Source organism: Stegostoma tigrinum, chromosome 16 (genome assembly GCF_030684315.1).
Source record: "Stegostoma tigrinum isolate sSteTig4 chromosome 16, sSteTig4.hap1, whole genome shotgun sequence".
Lineage (NCBI taxonomy): Eukaryota > Metazoa > Chordata > Chondrichthyes > Orectolobiformes > Stegostomatidae > Stegostoma > Stegostoma tigrinum.
Genome location: NC_081369.1, coordinates 24079814 through 24105457, shown reverse-complemented (window position 1 = coordinate 24105457; position 25644 = coordinate 24079814). Strand labels below are relative to the sequence as shown.

The window sequence follows — 25644 nt, the reverse complement described above, 5'->3', positions numbered from 1 at the left end:
CTTTACCCAACTTCGCAACATCGGGAACCGTACATTGCGGCTCTGGTCTGGCAGTGCTTGTCTGGGTTCACACTGACTTTTCGATATGCCACAAGTGCAATAGATATGAACTCTAGGACATCTGCTGAGCAGTTAGTTATTCCTGGAATGGTGTGTAGTGTGAAAGGAAGGAAATTGGATATGAGAGACCTTCTAAAAGACTTGACCAAGCTCATTCTTAGCCTAAAGAGCATAAAATTCAGTAGGAGACCTAGAAAATGTCCTGGGGGTTGTGGTGGCTCACAAGAAACTGTGTGCCACTAATAAATTACTAATAGTAAAACTGAGAATGGGATTTGAAAGTATGAAGTGTTTGCTTGATGCATCTTTGCAAGGCTAAAGCTCGGGGAAAGCAGAGGGACAGTTTTAGCTTGCTGAAACTGTCAGGAAAAAAAAGCTGGTGTTGTGCCTGTGTATGAGGACTGGTGTGCAATTTTCAGCATCCACGGAAGCATGGATCCAGTAAAGGAGTGTGATTGTGCAGAACAGCTCCTGAGGGATGTTTGAAAACTACATCGGCACAAATGATGAATTCTAATCCCTTGTAAAGTTTAGGAGGTTTGATGACCCACTGTGACATTATAATCTGGCAGAAGGTGGATTATAAATCTGTGGTATCTGTTTTGATTATTTTTGCTAAGTTTATGTGTGCTACCCGGAATGTTCAATCACAGTGTATAACCTGTGATTACCATATGCTGTTTCTGGGTATTAGATCAGATTTGTACTCGCATTGTAGACTCTAACACTATTCCAACTTGTTCAGTTAAGTATTGTTGTTTGTTGAAAATTAAGTCCCCTGAATCTCATCTTCAGTCTACTTAAGAAAAATGGTTACTGGTCCCTAACCAAATAACATGATTTGGTGGTCTGGGATCGTATCATTACTTATAAAGCAGGGCCTTTCAGCTGTTTATCTTAGTATAATGCACAGACTTCCTTGATTATACAGCAAACTTTGTTTCAACCAGCACCTTATGAACCAACACTCTCAATAAACTGGCAAAAATAATTACCTTAAATGATTGAACTTTATTGTATTGTCGCAATCTCCACTATGTCCGAGTTGTCAGTTGAGGGCTAGAGAGAAGGCTGCCTGCTGATAATCTTTATTTAAGACAAAGTTGCATTATTATGTAAGTGATTTATACTCTAAATAAAGAATAACAGTGATGTGTATACTCTTTATTACGTTTCTATCACCTAGTGTGTGGTTTAACATTGATTATATGAACCACTTCATCAACTGAAATGTTTGATCAGCCGATATACTCCTGATCCCATAGGTGTTGGTTAATAAAACGTTTGCTGTAGTTTCCAGTACTTCTGTAATGACTGATGCCAGACAACATCATGTATGGTATAGTTCCCTGTTTATTTTACATTCTTTTCTGAACAACAATATTTCATTTGGAAACTTGTAATAAGCAATGATGTTTCCAGAATTTGGGAATTTTGAAAAATCATTATCTAATGCACCCAATATCTTTGCAGGCACCTATTTTTAAGACTTGTAGGACATAGGTCATCAGTTCTGAAAGATTTTTTTGGATTTTAATCTCAGTGTTTTCTCTCTGGTATGAACAATTGTAATTTCTTCATTATTATTTAACCCTAGATTACCCCCCATTTCTAGTGTGTTTTCCATTGCAAAGACAAATGCAAAACATGTTCAGTTTTTCTGACATATCTTCATTTCCCATAATTTCTTCTGTTTCTGCTTCCAATTGACCAACATTTATTTTAGTTACTGTCTGCCTTTCAATACACTTGGAAAAATTCTTGTAAGTTTATATTCACATTGTTAATTTAGTCTAATTCTATGTTTCTTCTTTTTTTAAACTTTTTGGTGTTGTTTTCCATGTTTCTATTGTACTGCTCAAACTTTTAAAAAAATTCATTTCAATGGTGGGGTGTCACTGGATAGGTCAGCATTGACTTCCTATCCCGGAGGGCAGTTAGGAGTCAACTGCATCTCTGTGAATCTGTGATATTTAGTCCAGACCAAGTTAGGATGGCAGTTTCTGGCCCAAAAGGACATTAGTGAACAGGATGGGTTTTTCTGACAATCAACAACAGATTCAATGTCATTGTTAGACTCTTAATTCCAGATTTTTTGTTATTGAATTCACATTTTTCAATCTGCCCTGGTAGATTTGAACATGGCTTCCTCCAACATTACATGGGTCTCTGGATTAACAGTCCAGTGTTAATATCACTAGGCCATCACCACCTCATTCGCCAGAACTTTGTCCATTCACTTAACCCATCTACCTCCCTTTGTAATCTCATTGTAACCACTTCACAACTTCTTTTCTTATCGTTATTTGATGCATTGGAAAATCTAGCAACCATAACTTTGTTCTCTTAACCTACTTGTAAAACCTTGAGGCCGCAGCAATCATCACAGCTCATTACAGCTTGTGAGCCAAAAAATGATGTGTAAGGTCATTTTGGTGCCTGGGATGGGGGTGATAGGGGAGGTATGGGGCAGGTAGAACAACTACACTCAATTCACAACAAACAACTGCACCTCCCAGACGTGAACCATTTCAACTCCCCCTCCCATTCCTCAAGACGACATGTCCATCCTGGGTCTCCTGCAGTGCCACAATGATGCCACCCGAAGGTTGCAGTAACAGCAACTCATATTTCGCTTAGGGACCCTGCAGCCCAATGTATCAATGTAGATTTCACAAGCTTCAAAATCTCCCCTCCCCTGACCGCATCCCAAAACCAGCCAAGCTTGCCCCTGCCTCCATAACCTGTTCTTCCTCCGACCTATCCCCTCTTCCCACGTCAAGCCCCACCCCCATCTACCTACCAACCTCATCCCACCCCCTTGATCTGTCCGTCCTTCCCTGGACTCACCTGTTTCCCCCCCCCAACCAACGTCCCACCTACACTCACCTTCACTGGCACCACCCCCACCTCTTTGACCTGTCTACATCTTCTCCACCTAGCTTCTCCTTTATCCATCTTCTACCCGGCTCCCCCTCTCCCTATTTATTTCTGAACCCCCTTACCCTCCCACATTTCTGAAGAAGGGTCTAGACCAGGACCGTCAGCTTCCCTGCTCCTCTGATGCTGTTTGGCCTGCTGTGTTCATCCAGCTCTACACCTTGTTATCTCTGATTCTCCAGCATCTGCAGTTCCAATTATCTCCTAAACTGTGCGCAGTACTCCAGGTGAGCTTTCACCAAGGGACTCTACAACTGCAGCAAGGTATCTTTAGTTCTGTATTCGAATCCCTTTTTGAAATGAATGCCAACATAGCATTTGCTTTTTCAAATTGCTTGCTGTACCTGCATACTGGCTTTTTGTCATGAAAGGGCGCCCATATCGTTTTGGACACCAACGCGTCCCAATTTCTTGGCATTTTAGAAGTAATTGGCCTTTGTTTTTCTCAATTAAAGTGAATAACTTAATATTTATTGACAATATATTCAATATTCTAGTCCACTCAGATAGCCTGCCCAAGTCATCTTGTTAACCACCTTGCACCCTTCTCACAACTTAAGTTTATATCTAGTCTAGTATCAACAGTAAATTTATAACTCTTGCAATTGGTTCCCAATTCCAAATCAGTATTATAGATTAGTGGTACAGACTCAATGGTTCGATACTGTATGATCATATGATTGTACACAACTTTGAACCTGACAGTGACCAGTGGTAACTAGCTACAATCCTAAGAATTATCACTTATTTCTATTATGTGATTTCTAACTTTAAATCAATTCTTAGTGCATACTAGTATATTCCAGCAAACCCCATGCATCCTATTTTCATTTACAAAACTGCAGTGTGGGATCTTATCAAACTGGGCCCATGCCTCACTACCCACTTCACCTTTAATGGCCAAATATATGAACAGACCAATGGGACACCTGTAGGATCACCTATCTCTGGACTTAAAGCTGAAGCACTGATACAGAGACTTGAAAGAATGGCCCTTCCACTAATCCAACCAAAAGTATGGATACCTTACACGGATGACATCTTCATAATTATTAAATGGACCAAACTAAAGGAGACACACAAACTAATAAACAAAGTTCTCACCAGGATCAGCTTCACCAAAGAAGAGGAAAAGAACAAACAGCTCCCATTCCTGGATGTCTGGTGGAACGCAGGACCAACAGGGAATTCCTAACAAAAGTGCACAGGAAGGCCAGCACACTGACCAAGTACTGAATTTCAGCAGCAACATCCTAACGCTTACAAATGAAGTTGCATGAAAACTCTATTCAAATGGGCAACAACGCACTGTAGCAACACAGAACTACACCAAAAAGAAGAAGAGTACTTCCTCTAAGTATTCAAGGACAACTGATACCTGAAAAACTGGGTCAGAAAATGCCTATTACACGAATGACACCAGGAAGATTCTGCACACCCCGACACACTCATTACACTACTTTACATCAAGAACACATTTGAACTGACCATAAGATTCCTATGACCACTGGGCATCAGAGTAGAACACAAACCCATATCAACCTTATGCCAACTGCTCATCTGAACCAATGGCCCATTACCCACAATGGACAGAACCAACGTAATATACAATATCCCCTCCAAAGACTGCGACAAGCATACATTGGACAGACAGAAAGAAAATTAGCCACAAGAGTACATGAACATCAGCTAGCAACAAATAGACATGACCAGTACTCACTAATCTCCTTCCATATGGATAAGGAAGACCACCAGTTGATTGGGACAACACCAGGATCCTGGGAGACAAGCAGAGACAAGCATGGGAATTTCTAAAGGCCTGATTCTCCTCTAAGAAGGCTATTGACAAACACATTGACCTAGGCCTTATATACACTCCACTGCAAAAGAAAATTGGAAGTGAGATGACCTAGTTCAATGGACACCAGAGTTTAAATACGGAGTGGGAAAACATAACAGTGCTTCATCGGAGGCTGCACTGATGATGTTAGCCAGCAGGGTAATGCAATGTCTGCAACTAACCAGCTTGGTGAGCTAACCAAAAACAACTAGTCTGCTGCATTCACTGCTAACAATGTGGCCTCCTTTACATTGGGGAAATAAAACATAGACTGGCTGACTGCTTCAAAGAACACCTATGTTCTGTCTGCAAAAAGTACCCTGAACTTTCAGTTACCTGCCATTTCAACATGCCACTCTGTTCCCTGGCCAACATCTCTGTCGCAGGCTTGCTGCAGTGCTCCAGTGAAGCTTAGTGCAAGCTTGAAGAACATCACCCGATTTTCCGTTTGGCCCATGCAGCCTTCTGGACTCAATATCGAGTTCACTAACTTGAGGGCTTGAGCTCTTAAACATTCAATGACCTCCACCATCTTCTGAGGCAGAGTGTCAAAGTCACATAGAACTTAAAGAAAGAAGATTACCTCATCTCTATCCTGAAAAGATGACCCCAATTTTAAAATAATGCCCCCTACCTTATTCTACCTGCAAAAATGAATAACTTCACATATTCCCACAATATACTCTCAACTGCCAGATTTTGTCCACTTATTCAACCTCCCTACATCTGTCTGCCACATCCTTATGTCTTTTTCACAAGTGTTTTCCAAACCTCTGGATGTTGTCTGAAAACTTAGCTCACCTTGCCCTCACCCTGCTCATCTAAATCTTTGATTGACACTTAAAATTACATTTACATTTTATAATTGAATCACCAATTACTTGTTAATTCATGTGTAATTTTCATTTGTTCTGATATGTATTAAAGTAAAGGCCATAAAAAGTAAAAACTTGCTGGTAATTTCTACACCTGGGGCTCATTCAATAAAATTGGTTACTTTTGTTTATGGTTTCCCCAAGAGGATTATAACAAAATTAGAATAAACTGAACAACTAACAATAATTCAATGGTCACAATGCAGTTTAATAATCTGGTTGTGTTTACATTATCTGTTTAACATTACATTCTGTATGTATGCATCATATCTCATTGTCATCATTCTTGCTGCTTCTTATTTCCTGAATTATCTTCAAAATAGTTAAGGAGAAATTTTAACTTTTGGGTGGAAAGCCAGCTGGTTGTCTGGTCTGCTCTGCTGTAATCTATAATGGGATGCCTGATCCAAATTAACAGCCAAACATCATTTACATTTTGCCAGCCCAAAATACGTGTCAGACATTCAATTCAGATTTTATGAAGTATGAGGATTTTATTCAAAACGATACAAATAAACTTTAGTAAAAACCTCCTTTGAAAAGGTAGCCAACCTCAAATAAAATGTGGTATCGTGGCACTTTTATGACCTTAAAAAATTTGTTGGCTTATACTATGAATGGATTTCTTTCAAAGATGAGGAAATACCAGAAACTGAATATATTTTAATTCAAACACTCAGCTGTTGTTTCCTAAAGTTGTATTTAAAACTTGCAGAAATAAGATTGACAATCATAAAGTCCATTCTCTTCTGTTGTAAAATGTCATTGTTTTAGCACAACAATGTGGGTCAATGGAGAATTAAAGTAGCGCCAAATAAAAGTTAGCAAAGAATATGATCTAACTATTCTAGTACTGAGGTGATAAGCTGTATATTCGAAGGAATAAATACTGATGTGTAATTTGTGATTGAATTATTGGTAATAATCTATTATTTTAGTGTGCAGTAGAAAATTGCTACCCCAGTGATGGATATTTGCAATTTTCAAGCAGATTTATAATTTAGAAGTAAAAACCACCAACTCTGATATGCATTTCATAATGGTATAGTGATTATTGTGCAACATTTAGTGTCTATCTTCATTAGTTGCAATTAAAAATCCATTCGATTTTGAAAATTTTCAGTGAATATTGGTGAATCGTGATGAGAGTACTGGATTCTGTGTAGTATGTAAATACCAAAATGATAAGAGCTGACAATAATCCCAAGGTCTGTTTTTCCACGGTAGAATACTTCTTCTAGTACTGGTTTATTTTCTTAGAGAAATATCCCATTGGCTTCTCTATTCCTGACTCATTATCCTATGCAAGATAGGACCCATTCCCAAATCGCTAGCATCAGTTGTCATTTTGAAAGGCCTAGAAAAATCAGGGTAATCAACACAAGTTCATTTATTGAAATTGCCTTCACCTTATCAAATGCTAATTGACAATATGCTGACCAAACCACTTCTACTTGTTTCTTTAAACAGTTATTAAAAGTACTTATCCTATTGATATTACACAGAAATTTCCAGTAAAATCCACACATTCCAAATCCCTGAAGTTGTCTCATTTTAATTTTGGGAAAAGGAAATTCTATCAAAATCTTCATTTTCACTATTCTTGACCAACAACGTGGCTGAAGTAATTCACTCTTGCTTTTAGAATTCCATATGGCTAAATTTATCGCAGGTAGTCAACTGTAATTGCTTAAATAGGGTTTTGACCAGTCTCACATGCTGTTCCCAAATGCTACTATAAACTACAGCATCATCCACATACACTTGGCAGTTGTGAACCTCAGCTACAAATCGATGCATAAACCTCTGGAATGTAGCTTGGACACTATTTAACTGAAATGGCATCACCCATTTGATGTAAAAATGCAGAATGGTAATGGCACCTGCCAGTACCCCTTCAACAGATAATCTTAAAATGAATGAGACACTGCTAACTCTGTCAATACAGTCTTCTGACTGTGGAATTGGTTACAAATCTGTTTTCATAATTGTATTTACCTTTCAATGATCTGTAAACCATCTAGTTGATCCATCTAGTTTAGGAACCAATACTTGGTGAACTCCAACTGCTCTGAGTGTGTTCTGTCAAGAGGTTTCTCAGCATGCATTGAATGTCTCTTTCCAACTGAGCATGTTTTTCTGGGCTTAGTTGATAAGGATGTTGTTTTATTGATCCTGACTCTGCTATGTCCACATCATGTCTACCTAGTGTAGTGCATCCAGGTGTATCTCTACAGATGACCTCATACTTTCTCAGTAGTTTGATTTTTCTGTTGTCCTTCTTTGCCTGTCCAAGTATTTCTTCGGTTGTAGGATGTTCACCTATCCCACGTTCATTATCTCTGTAATTTTCCACTGCTCTTACGACCTTAACATGCTTCTTTCTCTTTATCCTCTTCCTACTATAATATCTTTGAAGTATGTATATGTTATATAACTGATTCTTTTTGCTTCGATAATCCCTTCCAGATAGTATACTTATACAACTGAACTTAACTTTGATGTTCACCTTGTAAAGGCAGCAATACTAATTCTTTATCTCCAACTTGAAACACTCTGGTTGCTGAATGTTTATCTGTCATTCTTTCATTTTCACTGGTAAAACTTTTTAATGTTCCTGTGTACCCTACACATCACCCGATTCTGACATTCCAACCTGAAGGAGTTAGCTTGTTTTAGATTTCCTGTAAATCCAATTGCACATTAGTCCCTCAGTTTAGCTTTGCTGGTTAAAGTTGCCTTCAGTTTACCTGCCAAATTAATGAACCTTGGTTTTGAAATTTTCTTTAAGACTGTCAGCGACATCTTCGCCACTTGCAGGAAATTCTTTGCTGTTTCCAGTGCCACGTGCTAAATAGTACAGAGCCTGGTGTTTTCCTTTATTGTATCAGTTATCAATACCACATCCAAATCCTATTGCCTCTGTTTACAGGCCAATTCTGGGACAAGGCCCAAGCTTCGTTATGACTCAGTGAGGTAGTGTGTTTGAAATTGGTCTCTGCTATTCCCAGAATTGTTGCAAAAAATAAAAATGTTATTAAAAAGTGCAGAGTTCCCCAGTTTACCTGACAAATAGACCTGGGTTGATAGAAAGCAGAAATCAAGTTTTTGTATTGAACAAGAGTTACTATTTATTTCCATTAATTTGATTACATTTATAGGTAAATGGTTATAAACCATCGGAGTATAATGCTACTAATTAAATTTCTAATCCCTTATAAACTTCCCCCTTACATGCAGGCAGCTGAAGAGACAGGTTTAAACAGGTTATTGACAGAGAGGAAAGACTGCATAGTCAGTTCAGTAGTCTTTGTTCCTAGGTATTGTTATTGAGATGACTTTTATGACTCTTCTACTGGCTAGTGCATTGCTTTAGTCATCTTCTTCTGGTTGCTTCCATTAGTTGGTGACAGACACAAAGTGGGTGGTTCTCTTATATAGTCTCTGATTTATCAGAGTCACTGCACGTAACAACGGCTGCAGGGAAGATAAACTTCATGTTTTCTTCATGTTTATATGAGTTTTAAGTACAGATAACAGGGAGAAGGCTGTTGAGTTGGAGAAGAACTGAACATTTTCTCCCTGTAACTTTTTTTCCCAGCTCCGAGCCATTCAGTTATCAGAGATCTCATGACACAATTGTTGGCAGTCAAAAAAGTCCAAACTGGTCACTAGTTCATAGACCAATCAACTTCTTGTTGTCAGCAAAAGCTACATCAGTACACCCACCTCATCTCTAAATGTTCTGTAACCTAAACTTCAATTGCTACTTATTCAAACAGGTGTTTACATGATGCTTGGCATCAGAGTCAGGTTACATGCTTTCAAAACTGAAGCCACCCTTTCAAACACTTCTTTAAAAAAAACTCTTTCTCGTTTCAGCCCCAGGTTTTTAAAAACAGCAAACATGTCCTTGTGTGTTTTTTAAAATCATGGAACCATATGTTTATGATTGTGCATATATTCATTTAATCAGTAATGCACTTGAACACATATAATAAGAACAATTACTAGATATAATGTAATTGTGCAAACAATTTAAGAAAAAAGATACTTGTAAAATTAAATTTTGAAGACTTCAAGGGCAAAATGTGAAATTCAAAATCAGATGTTATTTATTATCACTGATGGATTCCCATATTACTTTGGGTGTTTGAAATGTTCAAAATCAGATGTTATTTATTATCACTGATAGATTCCCATATTACTTCGGGTGTTTGAAATGCGGATTTTATCATGAATATTGACCCCACTCCAAAAAAAAGTTACCTTTGTTCCAAAACTTAGATCTGAAATGGTCATTGCATTAAATTTGTAATATCAGCATGTACATTGATTCCTGCTGTGATAAAGTGAACAAAATGAAACCATTTCATGCAATTATCACAATGCATTGTCCATAGCACGTCACAAAATGCAAATTTTAGCCCCATCTATTTGATATTTCATACTAGACTCTTAAAATTTGCATGCTTAATCATTCAATGGCCATCTATTGCCACATCTGGCAATACGTTTTCTGTCTAAAATTGTTTGACAGTATGTTGTGATAACATTACTTTTGGAGCTGCTGTTGAGGCTGTTATAAGGGCTATGTAGTGTGCAAATTTTAAGAGTTGTTAATTTGCTTGACTGTGAAGTCATACTCATATTTTCGAGTGATAAAAATAACAAAAGATCTTTTATTGATTTTCTTCAGAAATTGCTCTAAGACCATGGGCTCTGATTTGCCTCCTTTAGATATTCTCCTGTTGTTTGGTGCAAAGAATAAAATTTAAAAAATGTCTGCACTGATCTAGACTTTTAAATAAACAATATAAAGTGGTTTTAAAGGTCTGAAGATTTGCCATGTTGAAAGCTTCATCATATTATCATAAATATTTAGGAGTTTTGCAAAAGATCGTTTGTAAAAGATCACTTGCAAAACATAATTTTAAATGATAATGGGAGGAAATATGGACTTCTCAGTATTCAAAAATGACAGTGCTTTGTGCCATATTTGTTTGAGACTAATTTCTTCTATGATATTTTTCAAACAGAGACAGAAGCTGCTAAAGGAAATTGAAGACAGAAAGCTTCCATATTTAACACCTAAAGATGTACAGTTTGAACAACTGGTAAACCTGTTTTAAATATTAATTTGCTCTGAAGCAATAAAAGCCCATTAAATAACTGCAAATAATTCCATCATCCTAATAACCATGCATAGAAGCATAGAAGATTGGAGGAGACCATTTGGCCCTTCGAGCCTGCTCCACCATTCATCATTATCATGGCTAATCATCCAATTCAATAGCCTAATTCTGCTTTCTCCCCGTAAACTTTGATCCTATTTGCCCCAAATGCTACATGTAGCCTCAGGTATTGAATTCCACAAGCTTACCACTCTTTGGGTAAAGAAATGTCTCCTCATCTCCATCCTGAATTATCTACCTCAAATCTTCAGACTATGACCCTTGGTTCTGGACACACCCACCATCAGGAATATCCTCCCTGCATCTACCCTGACCAGTCCTGTTAGAATTTTCTAAGACTCTAGGAGATCCCCCCTCATTCAACTGAACTGTAGTGAAAGCAATTTGAACTAGTCAATCTCTGCTCATATGTCAGTCCTGTCATCCCTGTAATCACTCTCACGAGAGCAAGAGCATCCTTCCTCAGAAAAGGAGACTAAAACTGCACACAATATTCCAGTTGTGGTCTCACCATGGCCATGTATAACTGCAACAGCACATCCCTGCTCCTGTACTTGAAACGTCTCAAATGAAGGCTAACGTACCATTTGCCTTCTTTACTGCCTGCTGCACCTGCGTGCTTACCTTCAGCAATTGGTGCACAAGGACACCCAAGTCTCGCTGCACACTCCCCTCTTCCAATTTACAGCCATTCAGGTAGTAATCCGCCTTCTCGTTTTTGTCTCCAAAGTGAATAACCTCACATCACTATACAGAATACAAGTTTGTGACGTCACAAAATGCTCCCATTTTTAATTTTAGAAAATTTAATATGATCATGAATGAAGATATAGAATATGTCCTAAATCTAGACACTGTGGGTTCTGGTAGGATTTCTACATTGCAGCCATCAATGTTGTGAAGTGAAATTTAAACTTTACTATTGTCAAGCAGCTGCTCCTCACCACTGTCCTGTGAGTTTATTTTCCAGATTGTTTATTCTGGCTTGCACACCCCATTGGAATTTGTGCTATTCAAGTCTTGTCTTGATGCAAGATGCAGCGTCCACGTAGATTGCCTCCAGAACTCTGTCATGCCTCTTATCCAATAATGCCTTGGTCAAAGAGGCCAAACAGCATCTTAGGAGCACAAAAGCTGATGTTTCGGACCCTTGCTCTGATGAAGGGTCTAGGCCCGAAACGTCAGCATTTGTGCTCCTAAGATGCTGCTTGGCCTGCTGTGTTCATCCAGCTCCACACTTTGTTATCTCGGATTCTCCAGTATCTGCAGTTCCCATTATCTCTGAATGCCTTGGTCAACCCTTCTTTCTGCTGCCCTCCGAGAATGAATCTCTCTAGTTATTTGCCCCTGATCAAATGGCCAACATATTGACATTTTAATTCCTGGATGTCAGTTAAGAATTCTTATTGTTTTCAGTATACTATGCACTGCATTGCTTTTATGTTTGCACGTATACATCTGCTTGTTGAATGATTGCTACATTGTATCAGTAGCCGTAAGATATGTTAGTGCAACTTATTATTCATTATTCTTCTGTGCTGTAACCTCCTGTTGTTATGCTTGAAAATGATATGTTTGGAACTATCTCCTCCAGACTTTTGCTGCTAATCTGGCAATATTGCCACTGGTTTTACTCACCCCCAATCATTGAACTGGAGTATCATTCTTGGATCAGCGATTGCATTCTTTCTTCTGAGTCTGAATGTGTGGGTTCAAGGCCTATTCCAGTACTTGAAAACAAAAATCTAACCTGACACTCTAGCATAGTACTGAAGAAGAGAGGCACTGTCAGAGGTGTCAGCTTTCAGATAATGTTAAACCATGATCTGGTTTTACCTCTTAGGCATAAATAAATGATTCTGTGACTATTCTGAAGAAGTGCACTGTCCTGGCCATTTTTATATCTCAATCAGCATCACAAAAACCACATTGCCCAGTTAATATTGCTTTGTTATTTGTGGGACCTTTTGGTGAAGAAATTCGCTGCCTTTTTTTTGCTTTGTTCACGGGATGGGGCATTGATGGCTGGGACAATATTTAATGGCCATCGCTAATTTCCCATGAGCTGAGTAGATTGCTAGGACTTTTCAGAGGGTGGTGAAGAGTCAACCACATTACTATAGGTTTGGAGTCACATGCAGACCAAACAAAATAAGGGTGGCAGATTTCCTTCAAGAAAGGATGTCAAAATACCCAGATGGGCATTTATAGTCATGACCTGTGGTTACATAGTTGCCATTGGGTTGGCTTTTAATTCCATATTTTTATTGAATTTGGATTTCACCATCTATAATAGTGGAATTTGAACCCATATCCCCAGAACATTAGACAGAGACTTATCCGTTACTTACCATTACATTCCTACATTACAACAGTGAAAACACTTATAAAGTATTTAAATCATTGCAAAGTGCCTTGAGACGAAAGGCACTAGTTAAATGCAAGCATATGCTATTTACAGTGTTTACACATTTCATACAGAAGATATGTTTAATAATAATTTTACTATTTAATTAAATATTTTTCCATGTGCTACATAGGCCATGGACCACTAAATCTTATAATTTTGATATACATATGGAGTAGCCTACTCTGGACTGAATAGATTTTAGAAGTTATGCATTGAATATAAAAATGTTTAGAAAATCTTTTCTGCTGTGTTTAGTCCAAGGCCAAATATTCCAAACTGTACTTGCAACGGGCCAACTGTGTACCTCAGGAAATTCACCAAAACGTCCAACAAGGATTGACAATGCTTCAAGACTGTAAGTGTTTTTCTCAAGATCTTGTCCAAATAAAAGGCAAAGACGTGCTTACACCAGTATGTCGACTACTCATAGGAGATCCTGGCTGCACATATCGTTACTTGGATACAAGACTGTTTACAATACCTTGGCCTTCCCATGGTGTTGAGGTGAAGTACAACAGTGATGAAATAGGTAAAGCCTGCCAAGCTATTAAAGATCTTAATGAATACTTACATGTGGAAGCAATGAAAATTTTGTTGGATTATTCTTCAGCTGATGTTGAAGAAATTGGATTTGAGGCAAATACAGCAACTTCTACAGTGGTTAAGGACTTGGGAAGTACAAAAGATAGAACTTATCACAACAAACAAAGAAACAACAGAGCTATGCTGAAGAATAGAACCTCTTTTAATGTGTCCCTGTTGAATTACATGGACCCTTCAAGAATGAAATACCTGAAAGAAGAACCGTACTTTGGAATGGGAAAGTTGGCTGTGAGTTGGCATTATGATGAAAACCTGGTGGAAAGGTCAACAGTTGCTGTGTATAACTACAGCTGTGATGGTAAGTATGGAAAGGAGTGGAGTATTACAGGGTTACTACTTGCTGTTTTAACATTTCCACCCCCTGAAGCTTTCTTCACACATTGAGGCTGCACACCTGCAAACTTGTACACCAATTTAGATTTACTGTTTGCTAATTGTTTTAGAGCTCTGTAGAAATGTTAAATCGACACGTGTGGGCATACATGTTTCTGTATTTTATGGAATCCATTTTGTTTACATAAGCTGCCCTGTACTTTTTTTGGCTTGCAGTGCCTGTGTGTATTGTAATTAACTAACTGGTTGGAGGCCAAGAATATAAAACTTGCAACAAAAAAATTTCATTGCAGAATCGCTCAGGTGCACATTTCCACTCACATATAAATGCTTTTATTGTCATTGACATCATCGTCTCTTTTGGAGTGATTTGTCAAAAATGAACTAGCTGTTGCTGCATGCTGATTTTACTACCATATACTTTGCTTTCAAGATACTACTGGGGTTAGCTTTGAACAGAAGTACTTTGTTCAGTTTCTATTGTTTGTAATGTATTTTCTCCAGTTTCTTTAGTAGCAAACTATAATTGGCAATGTGCTGTGTTAAAGATGTGAGTTAATCAAAAGAATTTGCTTTTAGTTTTACATTAGCTTTAACTTCAGTGATGATTGTCAAACTCATTTGTTACCAATAATTATCAGCACTTTTAAATGTCAAACCTACTTGTCCTGCTTGAACTTTAGGTTTTGGCAATAAGCCTTCTGTTTAAAATTCAAAAAATAAGTCATTTTAACGAGCACATTCCAAAGGCATTGGATTTATTAGGAAACCCCAGGAAACTTTGATTGAAATTACTTCTTTTGATTTTAGTTCTACATTTTATTGGTGCCATATTGGGAACAGTGTTGCAGTTGATAATGTGTGCCAAAAATTGAGGAAATTCTGTCAAGCAGGCATTCATTTAGCCCATAGAGGTGCTTTGCTATATTTGTTAAGCTCCCTTATGTCCAAATCCCTTCAAAGCAATGCTATTTCCTGAATTTTGAAAGTACTACTGTGAAATTTAAGTTCTAATTCGTATGAACAGACTTTTTAAACAAAATTCCTGAGAGGGATTGGTATTGATTTTCTTTCCTCCTTAGAATCTTCAGCAGATCTTGTTTTCTATTTCGAGTACTCTGGTCGAACAGCCTGAAGTAGAGTATCCAAGGTAGTTGGGCCTTTTCATTACGTTTCCTTTACTTCCCACATTTTCAGCTCAATTGAAATCACTTGACAGATTACTGTGTATCTGTGTCAGACAGTTGGACATACTGATGAGGGTTTTCTGCAATGCATGAAATCCGTCATCACTTAAGAACTGTGCGTGAAAAATTCATTAGCCTGTTTCATATAATCTTTTGAATATGGGGGCTGTCTCTTAGGAAAACAGATTTATTATAATAAAACTTACTGTGAATATAACAAGTCACTTTTACTGAACCTTTATCCTTTCTCCTTCATAGATTTAAGACCTGCTGCAGATGAAACCAACGTGACATCAGTAGAGGGCAGAGATCCAGCACTTTGGCACATTGGCCTAAAAGTAGCCTGGGACACTGTTACACCAGGGCTGGCATTGTCCCTCGAACCTGGAGACTGCTACTTTATGCTTGGTAATTTTTGTTTAGCACTCTACTTATTCAGTTTCCAATGAGGCATCCAGACAGTATCTAGTATTTAGTATCTAGGCACTCAAATAATGTTTTTATCTGAAAGTTTCTGGAAATGCAGTTACAACGTGTCCAATGAACTTAAATTTGCAGGTTACAACTTCTATCTTCCAAACCGTTGTTGTGAGGGAAAATATTTTGATGATGATGATGATGGAAACATTTTAAGTCTAAACATTTAGCAGGATTGTACATTTTTAAAACATTGTGATTGTTTTGATTGCCACTGAATGAAATTTTCTTCATAAAGTGAGGTCAAGTCCTTTTATTAAGAAGTACACACTTACCTGGTTAGATACCTTCAGTAAATGAAATAATTATTCATTTCTGGAAAAATAACATTGTTAATCAGCAATCAAGTTGAAATGAGACAGTTTGACATGTGCATCAACATAAAGTGCATGAGTGTACTTGGGATATGAGACAAAATAAAATTGTCCTGCTGTGCCGCACAATTGATAGAATTCTTGCTTTGAAACAAGTGTAATTTGAACTTTATGGTTTTATAAGAAGGAAACAGTTTCACTTAATTAACAATAAAATATTGGTCTGCACAGGAAGTGTGCGCTGTGCCCTGCTGTCTCAGATGCAGGTTCCAGGGTGTCTGATACGTAGGTTGTTCTGTGTAAGCCATAAATTACACACATAGTAAGAAGGTGTGTGAAAGGTTTAATGCTTACCGTGCCCAGAAGTCTAGTTAAATAAAGTTGTTACAGTTTCAGTGCTAAAGAATGTGAATCCTGCCTTCTCATAAATATTTGGGACAGTGATGCTTCATTGATACTAGTCCATGTTGACATTTGGTCCTTTAAAAAGGAAACCAAGATAAAGAGGTTTCAGAGTGATAATAGACTGATGATGATATGGCTTACCCTGAGTCTGACCTTTTGTGGTGACAGTTATACTACCAGATACCAGGCACAATTGAAGTCAGGTTTTTTGTATGTCCGTTTTTAATGAAATGAGAAAATTATCACTCTGAATTGACTTTGGTTATTTGTTTCTTTTCAAAACAAAAAATTGCTGATTGCCCTCATATTTCACAAAGAAAATTAACACAGTGGAATTAAACAATGAAATTTTGTTTATAAACTGTAGGAAATTGTAATGCTCATTAGATTGGAACTTGAATAAATTTTTAAATATGTAAAATTTAGAACCAAGCAAGTAACATCATATTCTTCCTGAGTTCATGTTTTCCCACAAAGTTTCATGATCTAGAGGCTATGCAGACAATCTGCCAATCCTTAACAGATCAAGGTGCTCTTTACCAAGCAGGACTGCTGTCATTTTCTTCATATTTTGAGGTCAGGCTTTGATATTTATAATGGGTGTGGGGAAAATAAAAAAAATAGGATTTTCAGAAAGGAGACCCAAAAAAATTCTCTGATGAAGGGTCTAGGCCCGAAACATCAGCTTTTGTGCTCCTGAGATGCTGCTTGGCCTGCTGTGTTCAACCAGCCTCACATTTTATTATCTTGGAATTCTCCAGCATCTACAGTTCCCATTATCTCCAAAAAAATTCAGTTTGTTGTACTGAAGGTAAGTAATTTCAGTTTTAAGTGTTCTCAATGAGTTTTCCACCTAACAACCAAATTAGGTGGGAAAGTTGTTGATGAGCACATGTCATGTACATAGGAAATTGCTGGATTGGTGGCTGAGGGAGTTAGGAAAGTTCAAAGGTTGTAGAGTGGTCAGAAATCACATAATGAGGTTATGTGTTTGCATTTGGTTACTGTGGGGTCCAAGTACAGAGTCTGTGGAAAAAAATGAGGTGAAAAGGGAACAAGGAGAGACATCAGCTTCTCAGCCTACCAGGTGCAATAAAGATACTTAGCTTATTGGTTTTGTGTCTTTTCACATTGCCAGAATTTGAGGTTCAGGAAGATGGTTCCATAAATTAATGCTGCTAAATGGAGGTAAACAGTCTCTTCAAGAGATTTTACTGATTAATATGTTTTGTACGAGTGGATTGTTTGACCTCCTAAGATTGGCCTTCATTAAAAGTGGGAGAGTTAGGTTGTTGTTGTATTTCAGAATTTTAAACACTCCTTTGCCACACATCCCTCCAGGTTAATATTCCCTCCTTTGGCTCTGTCCATCACTTGTTTTGATCAATTGTTCAAGATTATAAATTTGACGAATCAGAATATATCACATGTGAGGAAATTTGCGCTTCCTGTCTTATTTTCACCCAAGTATCCACAAATGCTAGATATTCTGAATATATTTTACATCTCGCTGCTGACAATATAAATTTATTAATTTAAATATGTAAATTCTGAATACCGATGAAATCTTCTTTGCTTTGAATTTCGTCAAGTTGGAGGTGAATTAAAATGCCGTTTGATGGAGCCATTTAAATAAAAGTTTTGAATATTGATGAATTGAAACAAAGTGACAAACAAACAAGCTTAATGGGTGAAACTGGGCAACTTCAAGACTAGGGGGCATATTTTTAACTTGAGAGGAGAGACATTTAAAAAAGAATGAGGAGCAGGTTTCTTTTACACAGAGTGGTTTGCGTCTGGAATGAACTTCCTGAGGAAGTGGTGGATGCGGGTACAGTTTCAATGCTTAAAAGATATTTGGATAAGTAAATGAATAGGAAAGCTTTGGAGGGATATGGGCCAAGAGCAGGCAGGTGGAACGAGTTTAATTTAAGATTATGTTTGGCATGGACTGGTTGGACTGAAGGGTCTGTTTCTGTGCTGTTTGACTTTATGACTCTAAGTTTTGGAAACTACCTTTTGGCTCAGCTAAAACAAATCACTTTTAAATCTATTGACTGGATAGAACTTAATACAGTTAACATTAAACTCTTGTCAAATATCTACTTTTAAGCAATGCAACATGTTTAACTACTTTAATTGCGATAGCTGATTTTCACACTGCATTCCACACTCTTGCTTTCTGCACTGTAAATTGTTGTTTTACTGGAGCATAGTTGTAACGCCTGAAACCTGTGTGTATTTTTAATAGATTCAAATGATGCATTTTTGCTTAACCTCTAACATCTGCTGAAAAGATTTCTTTCTCAAAACCCAGCCCATAAGACCATTGATGTTTGCAGCAGAAGGAAGCCATTCACCCCATCATGTCTGTCCCATCTATTTGCAACGGTAATAGAAAATGAATCTCATTTCTCAGCTGTATTCTTGCAGCTGTGTACCTTCCTTCTCTTCAAATATTTGATCGCTGTTGCCTGAAAAGACCCAGCCTGCGTTCTTTACTATTTCAAATGTACAACACAGCAGTGTGTTAACATGTGGACTTTATTGAAAGGATGCCTGCAGCATGTGTGCCTTATGGTTGAGGCCACATGACTACAGTGGACTAAAAATCACAGAATCCCTACAATGCAGAGAGAGGCCATTTGGCCCAATGAATTTACATTAACCCTCCAAAGACCATACACGACCCCCCCCCCCGCCTACCCTGTAAACCTGCATTTACCATGGCTAATCCACCTAACCTGCATATCTTTGACTGTAGAAGGAAACCGGAGCACCCAGCAGAAGCCCACACAGACACTGAGAGAATATGCAAACTCCACACAGCTCACCTAGGCTGGAATTGAACCCAGACCTCTGGCCCTGTGAGGTAGCAGTGCTAACCACTGAGCCACCATGCCAACCTAAAAGACAGGTATTTGTACACGATTGCTTTTCAGTCAAACATCTCCCTTTTGATACAAAAATGAGGAAGAAAAGCACGCATTATCATGTACAATTTTAGTTACCTAAGTTTCCAATTTTACATGAGTACTGTTCTCATGTTTTTGCAGTTCATTAATTCTATCAGTCTCTCTGTGTACATTACACAATGGGCCTTAAATGATGCTGTTTCCTTCATTGATATGTTTGTGTGTTGTTGTTTGCTATTCATCAGAATGATGTTAGTTCATCAAACAGTATTGCTCCTGTGTCATTTGTTGTTCGTTCTCTGTCGTTGTGTTGCAGTGGACCTCTGGGTCTGTCAGTTAATGTGTGCTCAGTGTAGGTGGTGCATTCACATTTTCCTTATCAGCTGCCTACAGACAAGAAAGGGCTTCTGCAGTTGGGCACATGTGTCTGTGTTTGGGATGTTATACCAGGTTATTTATTTTCACTGTGAATGAACAAGGTAATAACTGCTTTATGTGGATCCTAAGTTACCATGTGAGCATCTTTTTGTGAAAGTAGTTGAAAGTTTGTACCTTGTTTGGCTCTCAAATACTGAACTTAGGGTAATCATTTAGCATGATGTGGAGGTGCTGTGTTGGACTGGGGTGGACAAGGTCAAAAATCACATGACCCCAGGTTATAGTCCAGCAGGTTTATTTGAAAACACAATACCACCAACTGTCAATTTCCAGATATCATCCTACAACTCACCCACTTCATCCTCAACCACAACGTCTTCATCCTCGACCATAACATCTTCATTCAAACTCATGGAACAGCCATGGGGGTCAGATTTGATCCCCAATATGCCAACATTTTCATGCACAGGTTCAGACAAAACGTCTTTGCTGCACTGAGCATCCAACCAACGTTATTTACCAGATACATTAACAGTGATTTCTTCCTCTGAACTCATGGTGAGGAATCACTGAACAACGACATAGCGATATCAACAAACTTCATTCCACCATCAGATTTGCCATGGACTACTCTTTAGAATCAGTCTCATTCTTGGACATACACATCTCCATCAGGGACGGGCACCTCAGTACATCACTCTACCACAAGCCTACAGATAACCTCATGATGCTGTACTTCTCTAGCTTTAACCCAAAACATATTAAAACAGCTGTACCCTGCATGGACAATCCCTACACATAGACAGGATCTGGTTGGGTGAGGAGGATCAAGATGGACACCTGAAGGTGTAGAAAAATGCCCTCATAGGAATAGGACATGATGCTCAACTCATCGATCGCCAGTTCCAACGTGCCACGCCAAAAACCTGAAATGACCCTCTCAGAAGACAGTCACAGGATATGTCCAACAGGGTGCCCTTCATCGTCCAGTACTTCCTGGGAGTGGAGAAACTACGCCGTGTTCATCACAGCCTTTAACACATTATCAATGACAATGAGCACCTCACCAAGATCTTCCTCACGCCTCCACTCTCACCTTCAAACAACCACCAAACCTTAAACAGGCTGTTGTTTGCAGCAAACTACCCAGCCTTCAAGATTACATCGACCACAAGACTATACAACCCTGTTATGGTAACCTCTGCAAGACATGTCGGACTACCATCACATGTGGAAGCACCACCCATCATGTGCATGGCAAGTGCTTATGTGACTTGGCCAATGTTGTCTATCTCACATGCTGCAGGCAAGGATGCCCTGAGGCATGGTACAGTGGTGAACCCTTGCAGATGCTATGACAATGGATGATTAGACACTGCGCAACAATCACCAGACAAGAATGTTCCCTCCCAGTGGGGGAACACTTCAGCAGTCAAGGACGTTCGGCCTCGGATCTTCGGGTAAATGTACTCCAAGGTGGACTTTGGGATACACAACAAAACAGAGTCACTGAGCAGAGGCTAATAACCAAGTTCCGTACCCATGAGAATGGCCTCAACTGGGATCTTGGGTTCATGTCGCACTACACATGACCCCACCACATTATACACTCTCTCACATGCATACATATACACACACTCACTGTCATACACATGCACGCACATACACACTCCTCCAGACCCTGACAAACACACACAAACTCCCCCACCCGCCCGACACACGTGCTCGTGCATACACACACACACACACACACACACACACACACACACACACCCACTCTCACAATGAATTTGTATTTGCAGATACATTTTATTTTGGTCAAAAAGCACACAATTTATAGACAGTCAGTAAATATGACATTTTATAAATTCCTACTTTAGAAATAAAATCAATCCGCCTCCAAACTAAAACACAGATTCTAAACAAGGTCTCACACCTAACATGCATTGTCTGATCTAAATGTCACCACTTCTCTACACTGATAAAACCGTTAGTTCTATCAGGACCATGACTTGAAAGGAATTCGGGGATTTACATATGCATATTAATCAATTAAACCTTCTAACTGATTAAAGATTTAACAGCATCTTAGATTTGTTTGATTTACATCATCATCAATGGTGTGAACGTTTGAGCTTTTATTGATAAATTCTGTGTCTAACAGTATCTGTTTCACTAACACCCGAAGAAGGACTCAGGTTGCGAAAGCTTGTGTTTTCGAATAAACCTGTTGGACAATAACCTGGTGTTGTGTGATTTCTGACCTATTCAATTAGCAGTGTTGTCAAAATAAACTTCGGCTTTCTGCTGTTTTACCTTGATTTTTCACTCACATCTGGTATCATTTCTGTCTTCATTGCTTTTTTTGCTATTGAAAGTGTAGCTTATGTGTGCTGTGGCATTAGTCTTTGTACTGGACTACCTATCTTGCCTTCGATAGGTGTGTTTCTCCATGCAACAGTGGAACATATCTCTTGCTTCCTCCAACTTGATTCAATTTCTTGATGGCTTGCATGAATGTAATTTAGCATCTCGCCCTCCAACTCCTTCAGGATAAATATTCTATTTCTGTCATATAAGATGCTATGTTGTGCTGTCAATTCAGACCTATATACTGAGCATGTTCTTATTGCAACTGCGCCTTGATAGTCTTTGTCCATTCTTTTGTCATTACTTCTTGTAAAAGTTGCAGATTTGCATCTTGTTGGAGTTATTTTAGTCAGCCTGGTCAGAACCAGTGGGACTTGAAACTGGACTTCTGGCCCAGAGAAAGGGATGCAATCACTGTGTGACAAGATCATAAAATGCCTATTTTTAGTTAATGTGTTCAGATATGATATGACACACCTCAGTGGCATGTGGGACTTGAAACCAAACCTTCCGACTCCGAAGTAGTGACATTACCTCTGAGCCACATGACCCTTAATCATCAAGATGGGTAGTTAGCTTGATTGTAACAATGCACTTGTTTGTTACAATGCACTTGTTTGTTACATTCAGTGTGTATGCTGAGTTAATGACTTACAGAACATGATAAGCTGCTGCTTCACATTATATCTGGAAGACTTCACACTCTGAGGTAGCATCCTCCATTTACTTTATCAGGCCAGAAGCTTTGGAGTAGATAGTAGCTGAGGAAAATGTTTTGAAGTGGCCAGACTCAATAGTCACTACATCGGTTCGAAATTGCTACTGATGAAAATGTTCATAAGCGAAGATAATGACTAGGCACTGTTTCTCAATGTCTTTTGTCTGTGTTAGCACCCTGGATGTGAATGTAATCAGTTGACCTTGTTGCATTAGATTTGCTCCAAGCCCTGTTTTGTTGGTGTCACGCTGCTAGATGTCTTCCTTTTTTATGTTACAGCATTTTAGCACCAGCATTGATGTCACTAGCTGCTTGATTTTAGTGAATGCTGCTTCTTATTTTGTGCCTCAGTCCCACTGCACATTCTTGGTCATGAGGTTTTACACTCTGCCATCAAATTGGGCAAGAACTTTGTCAAATGGTTGATGAATCCAACAAATTCTTTCCTTGTTGCGTGTCTTTTGGTCGCTGTATCATTGCTACAGCTCTCACTCTTTTGACGACAGGGTGAAAATCTTTTGCTATCAGTTTATGGCAAATGTACATTTTTAGATGTGGGCATTTTTAAATATATCTTTTTCTTGTTCAACTTCAGATTCACCCAGCCAGCTCTGTCAAGCAGTTGCATTAAATTTGGATCAATCTCAGAAATGGCTTCTTCCATTATGTGGCTGAGTCCATAGGCTAGTTGATCATCCTTTTTGGCTTATAGTCCAGAAAGATCAGCACCTATCCTATGCCCGTCTGCATTAATATTCTTCCTGAGCAGTGGAAATGTCAAATGGCATGCACAACCATCTGTATTTCCCAAAGAGTCAGAGTATTTGCAGAATGTTATTACGGGGTGCCAAGCTCCAAGGAAACATATCAATGCTTTCTACCTGCCAGGTTTCAGCTGCTGCCACAGGCTACCTTGTGAAGTGGTTACCAATATGCACACTGCCCCACAATATGTGTGGATAGCAGACAGACCTGTATATTCAAATAGAAAACTCTTTTGAGTCATGAAAAATCTAATGGAATTTTTGGTTTTTAAAATGCTGGTATAAATATATATGCGCATTTTATACAGCAAAAAGATAGCAAATCATAATTTGAAATAGTAATGCAGTTAACAGCATCCATTATTAGATTGCTTGCATGTTTATTTTACATCTTATGCAGGCAGCTATTAAACTCTTAAGGTGATATCACAGCAATAATTGAAGCAGGGAATCCAAAATCCAAATGAATAGGGTATCCAGCTGTGTATATCTCCTAAAACAATCAGACAGAAAAAGTGTGAAATTGTTAGCAAAATGATGGAGAAGAAAATGTAAATTAGAGTGGGTAAATTTAATGTGAAATCAGATACACATGTAAAATAGTGAGGGATAGTTTATTGAATTAAGAGAGAAGGTTGAATCAAGCTAAAGGTTAAGAAAAACTTGCATTTTTATAACCTCCAACAACCTTTGTTACCTCCTATTCTGAATAAGAGTCACCTGACTCAAAATCTTAACCCTGCTTTCTCTCCACAGATGTTGCCAGACCAGCTGAAGTCTGGCAGGTAGGAAGGGTCCAGATGTTTGTTTGGAACTTGGCACCCTGGTCTGTTACCAGAAGTAGCCTCGAGGCAACTGTCCTATTTCCACATGTTTCTGGGGAGATGCAGGCTCACTGTAAAATTCTAGTTGGACTCCCAATAGTATGACTTAACATGAGGCCTATAATTATTTGAATCAGCTACCAACTGCTAACTGCCCAAATGCACCCCTGATGGATTCCCGCAGCCTACTTTTCACAAGACGCCGGAAAGAAATTTCTGCTAATATGCAGGATAAGAGCACATTGAATTGGATAGACAGGAAATAGACAGTTGGGATAAACATAGGTTTTTCAAGTTGATAACCTCATCCCATTAACGAATGAAACAAACCTGTAACTTGTAATCTATTATTAGGCTGATGCGATAAGCCTCAACTATTTACAGTGTGTAACAATAAAATGTGTTTAGAAATTTAGATAACACAGTGTGCAGCTGGAGGAACACAGCAGGTCAGGCAGCATCAGAGGAGCAGAAAATCTGACGTTTCGGCTGAAATTTCTGTAGAAGGGTCCCGACCTGAAACACCAGCTTTCCTGCTCCTCTGCTGCCTGGCTTGCTGTGTTCCTCCAGCTCCATACTGTGTTACCTCTGACTCCGGCATCAGCAGTTCTTGCTATCTCTTAGAAAGTTAGGTGCTTGTTTTGACCAGCGCAGACTTTTCTGTGCAAAAAGCCTCTAAGAATCCATGCTACATCTTGAATTATGATCATTGGGAACTTAATTCCTCTTCTGTTTATTTATAGCCAGGCTGTTGGGCAGCTTAAAGTTGAAACCTCTAAGTGGACATGATAAAACAGACGCGCATGTACATTGACACCAGAACGCTGGCTGGCACTGTGAATTTTCTTGTTGAACCCTCCATTTCTGCCCCTTTCTGTGTCAAACAGTTCTGTCCTTTGTCTTTGCCTGACTTCAAGAGCTTGGATGTGGAGCTATGTTTGAAAGACATGTGCTTTGGAGATTGGCCAGTTGTCAGTCTTAGGTTCTGAATTATGTATATTCTTAAAGTTGTGCTACAGAAAACTTATTTGCTTTC

At 38.6% G+C, this 25644-nt stretch overlaps 1 protein-coding gene across 6 annotated transcripts in view; it reads left to right on the top strand.

Moving 5' to 3' along the window:
* Nucleotides 1-25644, top strand: part of fto (FTO alpha-ketoglutarate dependent dioxygenase) — a 422038-nt gene that overhangs the window by 93776 nt on the left and 302618 nt on the right. For all 6 annotated transcript variants that reach the window (XM_059651657.1, XM_059651658.1, XM_048546996.2 and 3 more), the window contains 3 exons: nt 10755-10832; nt 13576-14221; nt 15702-15851. In XM_059651657.1, coding sequence (XP_059507640.1) covers nt 13663-14221; nt 15702-15851 — 709 coding nt within the window. In that variant the 5' untranslated portion in view covers nt 10755-10832; nt 13576-13662. The remainder of the gene's footprint in view (nt 1-10754; nt 10833-13575; nt 14222-15701; nt 15852-25644) is intronic.